Genomic DNA, 15,955 nt, shown 5'->3' with positions numbered 1-15,955 from the left:
AGCATGCTCGAGACGATGCAGCATTCAGCGATTTCATAACTCCGACCCCACTCCGGGGTTGGGCTTGGGAGTCACCTACCTGGAATCGACATGAACAAGCACTCGTAACTGTTCTTCGAGATGTGTTGCTCATGTCTATTCCAGACCCGCCCGTCTTCCTCTCTGTCGGAGTAGCTGGTAAGAAGGCAGTGAGTATTGCGCCAGATCAGCAGGGTCATATATTCACTGCCATGCCACCGCCACTCCAGGAGGCTCAACAGCTGACCCAACAGGTTCTGCTAAAGGAAAAGCTTTCAAACGACTGTGCATGTGGCATGCACACACCTAACTGGCATGGATGTGAGCAACACATCTCGAAGAACAACAGTTACGAGAAATTGACAGGTTTGAGAGTAGCAGCTGTGTTAGTCTGTATTCGCAAAAAGAAAAGGAGTACTTGTGGCACCTTAGAGACTAACCAATTTATACAGCTCACAAAAGCTTATGCTCAAATAAATTGGTTAATCTCTAAGGTGCCACAAGTCCTCCTTTTCTAGTTACGAGAAAGTGAGTAACCGTTTTTTCCTGGCAGCATCCTGAAGGAAAGTAAGAGTGATATTTTATGGCTGTCGCGTGTGAGAAGTGCAACAAGCAGGGGAAGATTAAAGCAGGATCTTCAGGATTTAGTCATTGGTTTTGAGGGGTTCTGCAGTGAGAGAAGTGTGTAGTGCTTCTAGAAATGGCTTTGTTAGGCTGTATCACTTAGAAGGAAGATGAAGAACTCAGGAGTTGAGGGGTCGGTGGAAGTTCAACTAGGGAAGATAGGAGGCAAGCGCCTGAGTACTGTGATTGGGAATCAGCTCTCTCTCTGACCCTCCAATATTAACTTTGCAGGAGGGGAAGGCTTATCAGGGGCTATGTGGTATCAGTGGCTAGTCCTGTTAAACTGTATCACTACGAGCCATTCGCATTATCAAGGAATGCAATGAAAAAGTTTAGAAAAACATTAAAAAAACTTGCAAAAGGGGAAAGTCCTCCAGGGTTCTTAGCTGACTCTGTAGGACATCCACCCCAAAGGGTCATCTCCCAGCCCTTCCTCCACTCAGGTCAGTTGGTGCTGGCTGGCCAAGGAAATGGGAACATGCAACATGGTTCTGACTGGGGCAGTATACGCCACTTGCATTTACTGGAGCCCTGGGAGTGACGACACAATCCCTCACAGAGTTCCTTCAGAGGCAGTGTGACTCCATAACTCTCTGATGGCAAAATGGAGTCCTAACAGGGACAGTGTTAAGGTTCCCTTTTAGTTGGCAACTTCCAAGGCTCAAAGCTGAAAGGTGACTTCATAAATGTGTATGCAGTACGGCCTTTATTATGAGACCCAAGATTACTGTAGTGTCGCTATACTACTGGTGTGTGTCTGACTTGTTTAGAGCAAGAAATAAACAGGTGTTGATTGCTTACTTGAAAATAATAAAACAAACACTTGGCCTGCTAAACAAATGACTTTAGCTGCCTGTGAGCCATCTGCATGCGGATACATAAAACCCACGCACAAAATGTGAAAGGAGAGATCCAGCTTATCTGTCAGGGCTGTGAAAACATGTTTAAAAATGAAAAGCTCTTTGCCAGAATGTATACAGACTAAACTAATGATAATAACCTACCACCGCTACAGGAATATACCATACAATAACAACACGATCATGATTAAGGCATTTTGGTGTTTGTGATCCCAGATAACCTGGAACTCAGTTTTAAAAAAGAGTTTACATTTTTTTCGCTTTTCCCCATTCCCTTCTCGTGTACCACTATAGCGCAGGGTTTGAGGTTGTTTGAATGCCCAGAGCAGTTCAAATCAGCCAGTGTACAGTCCAGGTTCCCTTGACCTTCTCTCCTCCAAATTCCCTGAACCTTGTGTTCCTTCCTACACCTCTCTGCCCTCCAAATCTCCAACCTCTGCTGTACTTCACATTCCCCTGCATATACCTGCCAGTTTTTCCCTCTCTTTGCTCTCCCTGACTACACACATACATACTGTAGTTTCCCCCCTGCCTTTTGCATCCCATGTTTCCCTACACATACCCTCTCTGTTGAGTAGATCTGGTGCAACATGTAGCATTTGAAAATAAATATTTAAGATTAATGATAATTTTTGCCATTAATTTTCCTAACTGAAAGTTTGTCTGTCAGTAGAAGCTTGAGGATAAAAATCTTCAGAGAAACTCCTGAAAAATTACCAGTTTTCAAAATGGCTTCCATTTCCCATTGTTTTCAGTAGACTTGAGGCCATAACTGCCCTCAGGTAGGGCCCTCTTTCAAATGGCCACTGACTCCAACTGTTTTCAGTGAGAGTGAACCCAACAGCCATCTTTGTTAAGAACAGACCTTCTGAGAACTGTTGGAGATAGGTTGCTATTTTGAGAAGGGCTTCTAACTGCTGACAAGTTACAACCTCAGCCCCACTGAGATGGATGAGAGATGGTAGCCACTTTGAAAGAGAGAAGTTCTATGTGGAATTTTTTGCCACAGAACATAATTTGGCAGCCTTGCTAAAGAAGACACTTTCAGTTATGAGGAATAAAGAAAAAATGTCCATCATTTAAAAAAAAAACAACCACCTTCAAATGTAGCATAAGATTTCAGTGAGTTTAACTATAAGAGAAGTTTGAAGCACCCGTGCTGATCCATAATTAAGATAATTCAAGAAAAAGAAACAGTCTGAGCCTGGGTGCTGAAATTCTTAAAGGACCCTTTTGCAATTAATTTTAACTAATAAAATAATTACCCAATTTACTTGAAAATTCTCAGAAAAATCATTCTTATTCAGCGTGTGAGTGCTGTAATTTTGGAGAGGATACACTGTTTTCATATATGACAAAACTGTGAATCCCTGTTTTTGGTGCAAAACTCATCCTTAGCTATGGAATCAGGGAATCATGAGCAGGGATTCCTCATATAATTTGTGTTAGAGATGTGCAGAAAGGGCCCAGACTTAGCTTCTATGTCTTTCAGCTCCTCTCCCTGCCATTTTCATCTGTTCCTCCTTTTCCATTGTAAGCTCTTTGAGGCAGGGACTGTGCGTTCCTGGATGTCTGTACAGCAACTAGCATATTATGGGTGATACTGTTATATAGATAACAAATTATGATGATGATAAGCAGCAAGAAAACCACCCCTGCTGTGTCTGGATACTGTAGCTCAGTAGCTATTTAAACGAAAAGCAAAAAAAGCTTTTCTGTATTCTCTGAACACAACTGACCTTACTGAAAACTACAGCTTCTCATAAACCCAAACCTCTCTGGATTTCATATGGCTGGATGTGCCTTTCCAAACAGAACACAACCCAGGTCCTTACAGAGTTTATGGCTGTCCATGGCAGCTCCTAGGCTGGTCACAAGCTGGACCAAGTTAAGAAGCTGAACTTTACTTTTAAAAAAATTCTTATACTTTTATGGTTGTGAAGAAATTCTTCTAAATATGAGCTGAGTGCAAACCAATAGGTGAACTGACTGGCCAGGGGACTGCTGAGCTAATAGGTGTGAGTGAATTGAGTGAGCAGGCCGGGGCGGCGGCAGGGGAGGGGGGGAATTATTTAATATACAGGAAGGTGTGTGTGAATTGATTTAATGTAGAGGAGGATGCAGATTAACTGATTTAGTAGGCGGTGTGAATAGACTGACTAGGTGGGAGGAGAAGAGTCAATAGATTTAGTATGTGGGTGTGTGTGAATTGACTTAATAGGCAAGAGAATCTGAGCAAATTGATTTAGAGCCAGATTTTAAAAAGTATTTAGGTGCTGAAAGAAGCAGATAGGCACCTAGTGGGATTTTCAAAAGTGCCTAAGAGTAGCTTTTCAAATCGTATTAGATACCCAACTGCTTCTTTAGGCACCTCAACACCTTTAAAAATCTGGACCTTAGTGACTGGGAGTGAATTGATTGAATTAGTGAGAGGCTAGTGATGAACCGACTGGGTAAGTTGGATCCTAGAATTTGCAAATGTGGTCCTTACGTAGGCATCCTTTTGTTAAAAAAAACATAGCACTATTGAGATCCTGTTCATTCCTGCCCAAAACTTCTGTATCTCTTTATCCTTTCTAATAACAAACTCTTTGTTCAAGAGCTTTTGTTTGTTTTGTTTGTTTGTTATGAAATATAAATACCTACGTGGAGTTAGATCATACATGGCCATCAGTGTGAATTATTATTGCTGTGCTGAAATTGTAGTCTAAAATGTCACTAGAAAAATCAAATGAAAGATAAACTAGTCCCCCCTGTTAACTGTAGAATGTATTCAGTTTATTTTGTCAGGCCCTGATGAACTCCTGGTGGAATTTATAGAACTTTGGATTTAAATTGTATATAAAAGGATTCTGTTTACACAATAGGTAGATTTATGACTTTTTTTTGGTAAACACTAATCTCCTGAATTCTAGCTCAGTTGAGCTTTTAAATATTTGCAAGTCAAAAGTGATAAGGTATTTTTTATTACAGTAGAAACATTTTAAACAGTAAATTTACTTGCAGTGACTACAGCATGCATTCTTTAAGCAAATGTTCAACTAAGAATTCCTTTGTTATAAATTACTTCATTCCATGATCAGATCCATTCCTGTTTTACATATCAGCCTTCTATTAGATTTAATTCATTTCAAGAGGCTGCCAATTTTGTGCATAGCTTTTGGCCCACAACAAATTGTTTTTGTGTTTTTCATAATCAGACTATGCTTTCACTGTGAATTTGTTCCAGTGATAAGCTCAGTCAGACTGTTGTGCTCTTGGCAGTCGTACTGCCATTTACCAGTGGAAAGCAGCACTTTGTATGAACCATTTTTTTCTTCATAAATGGGCTAATTCGATTGTTTTTGTTTGTATAGAATCATGTGACCAAGCAGAGAGCTATATGGTAAATAAATTACAGACTCATAGAAGTGGAAAGAATTATTTTCTATAGTGGTTTTCATGCAAAATTTTAAAAACATTTTATAAACATTGATTTGTGAACCATCACAACTCCCCAGTAAGAGTTATCCAGCCTTATTTTACAGAGGGGGAAGCGAACACACAGCAATATTAAGTAGCTTGCCCAAGGTCAGATAGGAAACCAGTAGCAGCACCAGGAACAGAGCTTCGTACTCCTGACTCGCAGACCTGTGCTGTACCTGCTAGTATTAGTAGGCCCTCACAAGGGTTCAAACACACACACAAGTGGGTGGGGAGCAGAGGTGAAAGTAAGCCAGTAAGCCCTGGTACGGCGTACTGGCAAGAGCCGGTGCGCTGTTCCGGGACCGGCTTTCCCAGACGTCAATTTAAAACCCTGGGGTAGCATGGCGGGGCTCTGGCAGGGATTTAAAGGGCCCCAGAACTGCAGCCACCGCTACTGCCCCAGGCCTTTAAATCCCCGCCAGAGCCTTGCTGCCAAAGCCCTGGGGTAGCGGCGGTGGGGCTCCAACGGCGATTTAAAGGGCCGGGGTGGTAGCGGTGGCTGGAGCCCCGGGGCCCTTTAAATGCCCGCCAGAGCCCTGCCACTGCTACCCCAGGGCTCGGGCAGCAGGGCTCAGGCGGGGATTTAAAGGGCTCGGGGCTCCAGCAGCTGCTACCACAGTGGAGCTCCAGGCCCTTTAAAGCTCTGCCAGAGCCCAGAACCCCGGGGTGGCGGTGGCAGCCGGGAGCCCCCAGGGCTCCTCAGTGATTTAAAGGGCCTGGGGCTCCGCTGCAGTAGCAGCAGCTGGAGCCCTGGGCCCTTTACATCGCCCCGAGTCCCGGGGCTCCCAGCCGCTTCTGCAGCTGGTAGCTCAGGGGTGATTTACAGGGCCCGGGGCTCCCAGCCGCCACTACGGCAGCTGGAGCCCCGGGCCCTTTAAAGGGCCTGGGGATTTAAGGCCCTGGCTCTTCTGGTTAAGGCCACGCCCACTGCTCAAGACTCCGGTGTACCGGTAAATCCTTTAATTTACTTTCACCCCTCGTGGGGGGAAGGAAATCCATCCATGATGGGGAAGGGAGACATGCAGGCAAGGTACAAGAACTCCAGGTGGGTCAGGCAATGTCTATAGGAGAAGATATTACTGAAACAGAGAAAGCTGGTATCTCCTACATCTCACAGGCCTTTCAGGACTGCAGTGCACTGGAAGCAAAACTTAAAGAGGAAAAATACACCTTTTACCAGCAGAATTATGCATAATATGCACATCTGAAACTAGCAGAAAGCACAGAAAGGGATGAGACTGGAGGACACTACGACAAAGCAGAATAAAGACACAAGCTGCTGCAGACTCCAAATAAAGTGTCTGAAAAAGATTCAAGAAGGCACAAGAACAAGTTGATGGATTTCAAAAAATGAGGTTTTAAAATCTGTTCAAACATGCAGCTCCTGAGAGTGCTAGTGAAGGTGTGGTGGCAAATGGATACACAGAATGAAACTGTTTGAGGGACTCCCAATGTTCATTGACACTAGAAATACACAAGAGACAGAACCTTCCATTCCCAGTTCTTCAGAAACTCAACAGAGAAAAATAAAAAGTACTTTAAGGAGGAAAAGTTGCACAAAACCACAAAAAATCTGGGAAAAACAACTCCAAATTGGAGAAATTCTTTAGGAACTGTGGAAAAGCAGACTGCCTTAGCACCATTAAAGTGGGGACAAAGGAACCTTTTCAACCTGACCATAGTTAGAAGACAACCAGTGAAGAAGAGCTGCAAACAAGACTGTTCTAGGTCCAGTGATTTATATGAGAACTGTTAGGTCAGAATTGAAGAAGCTAATGTTTCTTGGGCCTTGGTGTGTTTTTAAAACACTGGTGAGGAATACAATGATGTGTCTTTTTAAGGTCTTCTGTATTGTGATCTGCAAACCACAGCACTGTTTGTCTCGTCAGTGAGTTGCTGGAGTGTGGAGCAGATGGTGGATGCCTGCTAATAAAATAGCTTAACTGTGTTTGTGTGGATTTACCGCCACAGGACATTACAGAATGAATAACCTAGACCTCTTTCCACAATAAGCATTTAAAAAAATACTCAGAGATATTGCTATTCAACTCGCCCAATGAGTTTTGATGTTGTCAAAGACTTTGTATGGAGATTGGATTGTGGACAAAAGGAGTCCACACTAGGTAGACTGATGGATAGATATGACTGAATATGGTGTTTTCTTGTTTTTTTAAAGACTAGAACACAAGCGAAAATTTAGAAAACTATCTAAACAGCCAAAGACATCCAGTTGTATTTTTTCCGCAGCTGTAGCATTGAGTTACAGATATGCAACAATGTATGTACATTAGGTTTCAATCCTGTGAGGTGCTGAAAACCTCCTATAAACGACTTGAGTGAGAATTGAGGGCTCTTGGTGTTTAGAACCTTGCAGAATCTGGCCCTGATACTGTGTTAATAGATGGGCCCCTCTCCTCTTTCATTCTTAAAAAAGTTCACATCTCTAAATCATTTCTGAATGTAATAAATACAGTACCAATAAAACTTGCACCTGGCACTTCCCTGGCCAAATGTAACAGGAGATTGTTAACATAAAGCACAGTGGGTTTTTTTTCCATGAACCTGCCTGTTTCAGTCAAACAGAGATGATATTTCATTATCCTGTAGTCTTGATCAGCAAATTACCTTAAAAAGAGCATACACTTATTATCGTTATTATTTAAAACTTAGGTAATTTATTTCAAATAAGTTTTATTAGCAATTATTGGGATGAGAAGAATTTGAGTAGAAATGGGCCTGATCCAAAAGGCCATATCAGAACATCACACAGAGGTGTTTGGAATCCAAATGCAGCTACAGATCCAATTTTGCAAATGGCCCAGCAGGTCTTGAATCCAGGCCTGCAGAGGAGCCAGGTAGCAGACCGCTCCATGCTGTCCCCAGCAGCAGTTATAATGAGTTTGCGCTCAACTACTCACAACCCACTGCAGACACAGACCACCGGAAGTCCTGCCTCAAGAGGTCTGACAGGCAGCAGACTCCTGACTCCTGATTGGCTTCCTGACCTATATAAACCCAAGGGGCATTCCAGAAAATATCCAGGCAGCGGTACGGATCTCCTGTAGCTGGATGATCATTCTTGCTCCCTGTTCTTGAACTTCTGGCTTTGACCTTGCCTTGATTTGGACCTTGCCTTCTGACCTGGATCCTGAAACCTAACTCATACTCTGATCTTTGGTATTGACTCTGGCCTGGAATTTGACTATGAGTGCCTCTGATCCTCTCAGCCTCAGGTTAGATCCTGCTCTGACCCTTGGTTCTGGCTGCCGTTGTCAGAATCCTGACAGTTTTCCTGGATCACCCTAGCCTGTGTTGATGGCCTACCATGGAGGCAGCAGGCCACTCCCTGCCTGGCATGTCCCAGAGGCTATGGGAGATGTCTGAATGAGTTGACCACTCCCAGGAGGAGATCCCCACCCTTTGAGCCCATGTATCATAGCTCACAACAGAGAACCAAGCTCTGCACAGGCAATCCACCCAGCTCCACAATGGCAAGGTGGCACTGCAGGCCCAACTGGCAGAGCATGCCTCCGATAACCAGATGCTACGAAAGCAGGCAGCCTAGCTGCAGGAAAGGAATGCTGCACTAGGGGCATGTACTGTGGCTGCGTACCCGGACCCACTCCCCCTCCCAGAATGTTTTATTGGGGACCACGAAAAATTTAGGGGGGTTATTAACCAGTGCTGCCTGTTGTTTCTGCTCCACCCCCAGGCCTGCCCCGCCAACCAAGCAAAAGCAGAACTCATTATTAAGGTTAAGATTCAGTCACAGGTATTTTTAGTAAAAGTCAGGGACAGGTCATGGGCAAAAAACACAAATTCTCGGAAGAACATCAGCAGATACCTGCTAAGTTTGGCTGCCCATGTGGTATGCTGTGGTTGATGTACCAGCAGTTAAGCAGCTTGTGATGTTATATCTTTAAATCCCTTATTCCTGATGGAAGAATAGACCCCCTTAGAGCTCAGTCCTGCACATATCAAGCTTGTGTAACTCTTACTGAAATTGCTGGGCAATGAAGGACTGTAGGAACTGGTCATAATTAGTCCTGTTTGTACTTTTGAGGATTCTGTGCTTACTTTGAGTTTCTCTGAGTTGGATTTTCAGAGGCTGGCTTCCTGTTCTATCAGGGCGAAGGATTCTTCCTAAATCTATGGGGGTCACGGGGCCTCCATTACTCTATCCCTGCCCCTCCTCTTCCCCCTGTAGCCCCGCCTCCCAGCCCAGCTGGAGCTGGACAGGGGAGTCTGGGCCTGAGAGCAGTCCTCGGCCCATATCCCCACCCTCCCAACCCCCTGCCCAGGGCAGGTGGCTCCCTATAGCTGCCTGCACGGTACTTACCCCAACCTGGCTCTGGCTTCAAGCCTGGCCTGGAGGCAATGCCTTGCGGGGAAGAGAAGAGAGAGCAGGGGCAGGCCCGTGGTAAAAAGTGGACAGGCCAGGCCCATCCACTTTCAAAAGTGGGAGGGCCATGGTCCAGCGCCCCTGTGTTCTGTTCATGTTTGTGTATACAAACATCCCTGCAAATGCTTGTCGAGCACTAATAATTGGATGTGCACTGACAGATTCTAACAGCTGCGCATATAGGTGGTCGAAGATACATGTGCCAATCCCATCTAGACACATAACCAGTGTGAAGGTAATAGAAAAATGAGGTTTTGTATGTGTAAATTTGAGCAACTGTTAGTGCTTGAAAAGCACATGTATGTCTGGGTGTGTGGAGCTGCACATGTAGTGACAGGAAGCCAGGTTTTCAAGACCATCTACAAATCAGGTGCTTTAAACGTTTGATAGTGCGTACTTTGCTGCACCTTGCTGATGAAAGGCTTTCATTAATGGTGACCACGTTAGGCCTGATTCTCCACTGCTTTGCACCTTGTGTATCACAGGTGCCAACTTTTCAAAGTGCTGGGGGGTGCTCGGCTGTTCCCCAGGCCCCGCCCCCACTCCATCCCTTCCCCCAGGGCCCCACCCATGCCCTGCCTCTTCCTGCCCCCGCTCCACCCTGGTCCCTCCTCTTTCCCCCAAAGTTCCACCTCCTCCCCCGAGCATGCTGCATCCTTGCTCCTTTCCCCTCCCCGCCGGCCTCCTACACAACACAAAACAGCTGTTCATGGTGAGTGGGATGCGCTGGGAGGGAGGGGGAGACTCTGATCTGTGGGGCCTGCTGGAGGGCGAGAAGCATTGGGGGAGTGGGAGGAAGCTGGTAGGGGGACTGCCGGTGGGTGCTCAGCCCCCACCATTTCCCCCCATGGGTGCTCCAGCCCAAGAATACCCATGGAGTCGGCGCCTATGTTGTGTGTTCACTTACACATGTATAAAATGAATGCCACTGTTAACTTGATTTGGAGGTTTTGTACACCCTCTTTGCACAGCAGAAATAAATACACGAGGTGCAAGGCACTGGACTTGTAATTCACAGAGATATCACTTAGGATACTGGTGATGAAATAAACATTTCTTGAGCACTGAATTTGCCCTGATTTCTGATCAGCATATTGTGTTTTGTCCAGTCCCTCGCCAACGATGTTACAGTGGCAATGGTACAGAGTACAGAGGGGTTGTGAAGATGACTGTTTCTGGACACAGCTGCGTACCCTGGAATTCAGATTTGCTTTACCAAGAACTTCACGTTGACAGTGTTGAAAAAGCTGTGCAGCTGGGCTTGGGACCCTACTCTTACTGCAGGTAAGAACTTCTGGCACACTCAGTGTTTGTAAACTGAAGTATACGTTGAACATAGCAGTGATCTTGGAAGAGTGGATTACCAGTGATATGCGTTCAGCAGTTATCTTTTGTTGCAGTAACACTGGTTAGCTTCAGAGAGTCTATTCAGAACATGAAATTCATAGACTCACTTTAAGCAGCCTAGGAGAAGTAGGTCCTCAAAAGGGATCTACATTTAGAAAGTGTAGGATCTTGCAACTGAAATACCTAGCTAGCTAGGGCCACCAAAAGAATGTCTAGACTTGAGGGAATGTTAGAAAGTTCGGGGCCTTTTAGCTTTCTCATCTCTGTGACCTTTTCCACACGAGTCCCAAAAAACAAAAACAATACCTCATAGAGTCACCCCAGGGGCCCGTAGTTAACTTCATCGTCTCCTCCAAAGAGCGACTGTGATGCTGAATGAAAAGGAGTACTTGTGGCACCTTACAGACTAACCAATTTATTTGAGCATAAGCTTTTGTGAGCTACAGCTCACTTCATCGTTAGTCTCTAAGGTGCCACAAGTACTCCTTTTCTTTTTGCAGACTAACACGGCTGTTACTCTGAAACCTGTCATGATGCTCAGTGTTCTGGCAATTGTCCCCTCTCCATGTTGATGTTGCATTCTGCCTCTATCTGTAGCGTATCATCAGCACTCTCAGCAGTCACTGCAGCTATGGAGACGAGAGGGTCCATCCAGGAATAGGGTATATGTAAAAATGAAAATCAGAGCTATGTGGAGAATGGAAGTTCTGTTTCTCAAAGGATTTAGAGATTTTGAAATTTAGTTTCACTTTGAATTGGAAGGAAAACAGAAAATTGTGAAATTCTTCATGAAGGAAAATTCTGGGGGGAGGAGACAAACTATTTCAGGTCAAAAACATTTTGTTTTGACAAAATCAAAACATTTCAATGTTGCCTTTTTAGAATGTTTTTAAGTATACTACAAACTAACAAAATGGAAATTAAGTTATTTCAAAACAAAAAATCTATGTTTTATTCTAAAAAATTCAAAATAGGATGTTTTGATGTTGTCCAAACTTTTCCTGTTTTCTTCTGCAATGAAATTCCAATGAAATCAATACAATTTTATGAAATGTATCGATTTCAATGGAACTGCATATTCTGGAGGGATATGGTTCTATACGTTTCTCTGACCAGCTCTAGTCAGATCATCTGTTGCGATTGGGCCTTAGGAATTATCCCTTCCTATGCCCTCTCTCAGCAGCTGGCCTTTCTCCAGGCCTCAGATAACCAAAAGAAAGAGACATACAATTTATGTCCATTTTATGGCAAACAGTGGGGATGGGCAAATATCAGACATTTTAGAGATTGGTTCAGATGCTTATCCTGCTGTTATCTGATTTTTTTGTTTTGTTTGGAAATCAGGCTAGTAATCTGCAGAGATCAGAATTTCTCATGAAATTTCCTATAGACCCTGGTTTATTTGGAAATATTATGAAAGCATCATTTCTCACAGTAGCCCTTCTTTTGCAGGAAGCCAGTGAGTGCAGAGAGCCATAAATAAATTAATAAAATCTGCTTTCTGAATCTCCAAAAAAGTGTTTCTTCTTTTATCCAAATTAGTTTGATCTCCACAGCAGAGTCTAGATTTAACAAAGTGTAAGGGGACTGTTGGCCCCTTACTAACATTCAGTGGGGGTGTTTTGATTGGCTAGCTCCCAGTACTAAAAGGGGAAGGGTCTATGGGAAACCAGGACCCTGAAACTGATAGTCCCCAGGAACAATGGGGAGAGGCCAATGCTCCGGGTCAGCCTGAATGACAGGGTGCGCAGGCTAATCAGAGAGTCAGGAGGCCAGGGAGGTCCCGTCCTCCGTGTGAGCTGGATTTGCCTGGGTCAGACAGAGTGGGGCTGAGCTAAGGAGAAAGCAGGGGCCGAAGCTAAGCTGGGGAGCAGAGCTGTCCCAGATCCAGAGGGACCAGAAAAGCAGCCCAGGAAGCCGGTCAGTGCTGCGAGCAGAGTCACAGAAGCAGCCTGCAGAGCAGACCTGTCCTGGGAGCAGAGCTGCAGCAACCAGAGGCAGAGGGGCCAAAGAAGCAGCCCAGGGAGCTGGAGGCAGAGCAGCAGCAGCAGTGCAGAGACAGAGTGGTGGAGCTGGGGCTAGAGCAGTCCAGAGCTGCGTGCGGTGAGCAGCTAGGGAGAGCGAGGGGGACCCTGGGCAGCGGGCCCAGCACAGGGAGACGCCTCAGCCAAGAGGCTCTGCAGGCCAGGCTTGGATCATAACCCTGACAGGGCGGGGGCGACACTGGGCAGAAGGGTCCTACCACTTAGAGCCTAAGAGCGTGTGGCCACCACCAGAGCGAGTGTCCAACCCACAGCATCCCTGCAGCACAGCCCGGGGCTGAGAAGAAGGCCTGGGACTTACAAGGAACAGACTGTGAACTGCCCTGAGGTTCCAGAGACACTGTTTGTGATGTTCCCTGCCACAGAGCAGGTTGATGTGTTTGATGTAACCTTTCCCATTATTCCTTAGTCTTTTTAAAATTAATTGTTGATTAAATCACTTGCATTTGCTTTAACTTTTATGTAATGGTCAGTGGGTCAGAGAAGTGCCCAGTGCAGAGAGAGTACCCCGGAGTGGGGACACCCTAGCCCCTGTCCTAGGTGACCACAGCAGGGTTGGGGGTCAAGCCTCCCAGGAATCCTGGGCCCAGCCTTGTTGGGGTTACAAGGACTCTGCCAGACAGGAGAGTGGAAGGGGAGTCCTCAAGGGCAGGGAGGCCACTGGGTAAAGTAAGTGGGAGCGAGGACTCCAATCCTTTCACTAGCCCACTTCACTGGGGTAGTGCAGAAGCCAGGAAAGTTCCCCACAATAGCGGGACTATTCCTCCGCTCACAAAAGCACTTAAGCATGTACTTGAAAACATCCCTGTTCAGCACATGCCTAAGTGCTTTGCTGAACTGAAGCCAGTTCAGGAGATCAAACCAATTTAATTTCAGAAGGGTTTAAACATGTGCTGAACTTTAAGCATGTGCTTAGGCACTTTGCTGAATCTAGACCTTGTCAATTTTGTCCCTTTGAGCACAGCATTCACTTAAAGATTTAAAATACAAGAAGTAAATCATATACCTGTGTAGGGGCTGGTGTGATCATGCCCTCTATAATGCAGAGAAGAAACAGTAAAGCCCCTTTTTTCCCACTTTTTTTGCTAGCAGATTTTAATTTTGAGGTGGGTATCTCCAATACACTCTGTAATCCCACAGATATATTCTTGTTCAAATATTCTAATTTAGAAACATAGTTGGCGGTAGATGACTCAACCCATGCTGCTGCTTCTGTTCTGAGAATTTAAAGTGTTTTAGTCTTTGAAGAGTAGAAGGTAGACTCAGAAAGCTACTGAAGAATCTTAAAAAGAAAGTGTGTGGTTTAGGATAAGTCATATTCAAATTAGGCTCCCTGTTTACCTGAAGCCCTGTATTATCTTGTCATTGTGACTAGTTATAGAGAAGATCTTTTTGAGGCTTTGAAAGCTACCATTATATTATGGAATGAGCAAATCAGACATATTTCTGGTTATTTCTGCAGCACTGACAAAGATAATTCTGTTTCTCAGAGAAGCATATTGGAACCAATCAATTGCAGTTAGTTCCTTTAAGAAAACAACATTCATTATTCTCTAGTGAAATCTTGAATATTTCTTTTAATCTACTTTTTAAGAGTGTTTGGTTTGCCTTCAAATACATTTGCAAAGTTTTTCCTATGTTTGCATTTACTCACAGAGAGAGACAGCTGAAGGACCAAATTCTGCTTTCATTTACACTGCTGTAAATCTAGAGTAACTCCATTGTGTCCAAATAGCTACTCCAGATTAATGCTGATGAAACTTGGAACTGAGTTCATCCTGATATTCCCATCTTTTTCTTGCTTTAAAGAATGTAATAAGATTCTTCACCTATCCTCACATTACCTCAATGTATTAGCAGAGTTGTCTAATGGACTGAAAACAGGCTAGGTGTTTTAGATTCTTAAGTGCTAGCTATTTTTGCTACTGACTTGCTCTATGTCCTTAAGCAAATCACTTAACCCATCTGTGTCTTTTATAGAATGGGGCTAATTAATGCGTACATCGCATGGGGACTTGATCCTGTAAAGTACTGAGCACTCTGGACCCAGTCCAGCAAAGCATTTAAAATCAATGAGAGTTAGGAGCCTAGGAGCTTTTGAAAATTACACTAGGCAACTAACTGCATCTTTAAAACCTGGCCCTTAAGCACATGCTTAACTTCAAGCAATGAATAGCCCTACTGAAGTGAATGGGACAAATCACAAGCTTTAAAGTTAAGCACATGCTTAAATGCTTTGCTGGATCAAGTCCAGACTGCTCAGCACATTGCAGGATCGATCCTATGAGTGGTGCAAGAGTAAGTATGTAAATGTTTGTTTGTAAAGTGCTAAGTATTGTTATTGACACTGCTTAATTTACTCTCCCCAAACTTTATTAGAAATCCAGATAATGATGAGAAGCCCTGGTGTTACATCATGAAGGAGAATACTTTGTCTTGGGAATATTGTAATGTTACATCTTGTGGTAGGTAAATATTAGGTCATGTGATCTGATAATAGATTTCATTTTTCATTTTAGTGTGATCCAGTGAAAACTTTTTTTCTAGTATCAATGGAACTTTTTCATTTGTTAACCGAAATTTTAGGTTTCATTTGCATTTCTTAAGTCCTGGTGGTCTCGAATGAGTAAGGTTATTTCCTTTGCTACTGTAACGCTCAATATGTTTTCTTGGAAGAAAAACTACAGTTTCCATGTAGAGTGTTATACAGTTATGCATCCTTAGTTTATTGCACAGTGATCACGATATTACAGCTGTCCTTGCCAGGCCATCATATGGTTGAGACTTCAGAAATTAATGGAGCTGTTGGTGCACCATCCTTCAGCATTCAGAGTAACAGCCGTGTTAGTCTGTATTCGGAAAAAGAAAAGGAGGACTTGTGGCACCTTAGAGACTAACCGATTAACCATCCAATGAAGTGAGCTGTAGCTCACGAAAGCTCATGCTCAAATAAATTGGTTAGTCTCTAAGGTGCCACAAGTCCTCCTTTTCTTTTTGCATCCTTCAGCACTTATCCTTACTCATGCAAGCAGCCCCATATAGATGAATGTGGCTATTTGAGTAAAGATTGCGAGTGTCAGTAAAGGTAGCAGAATTAGGCCCTCAATGAGTAAATCTCTGTCCTTACTGATACTTGTTTCAGCAGTTTAAACTAAAAATGTATGGCAAATACTAAATGGATTTTAAAAACTAAGAAG

General features: G+C 44.1%; 1 protein-coding gene across 1 annotated transcript in view; it reads left to right on the top strand.

Moving 5' to 3' along the window:
• The window catches only part of HGFAC (HGF activator), a 69,189-nt gene that overhangs the window by 40,643 nt on the left and 12,591 nt on the right, over window positions 1-15,955 (top strand). Inside the window, exons 8-9 of the mRNA XM_073340141.1 lie at window positions 10,479-10,653; window positions 15,138-15,223. Coding sequence (XP_073196242.1) covers window positions 10,479-10,653; window positions 15,138-15,223 — 261 coding nt within the window. The remainder of the gene's footprint in view (window positions 1-10,478; window positions 10,654-15,137; window positions 15,224-15,955) is intronic.

This window comes from Lepidochelys kempii, chromosome 4 (assembly GCF_965140285.1).
Source record: "Lepidochelys kempii isolate rLepKem1 chromosome 4, rLepKem1.hap1, whole genome shotgun sequence".
In the NCBI taxonomy this organism is placed as follows: Eukaryota; Metazoa; Chordata; order Testudines; family Cheloniidae; genus Lepidochelys; species Lepidochelys kempii.
The sequence above is the reverse complement of the archived record's forward strand: the minus strand, read 5'-3'. Positions and strand labels throughout refer to the sequence as shown.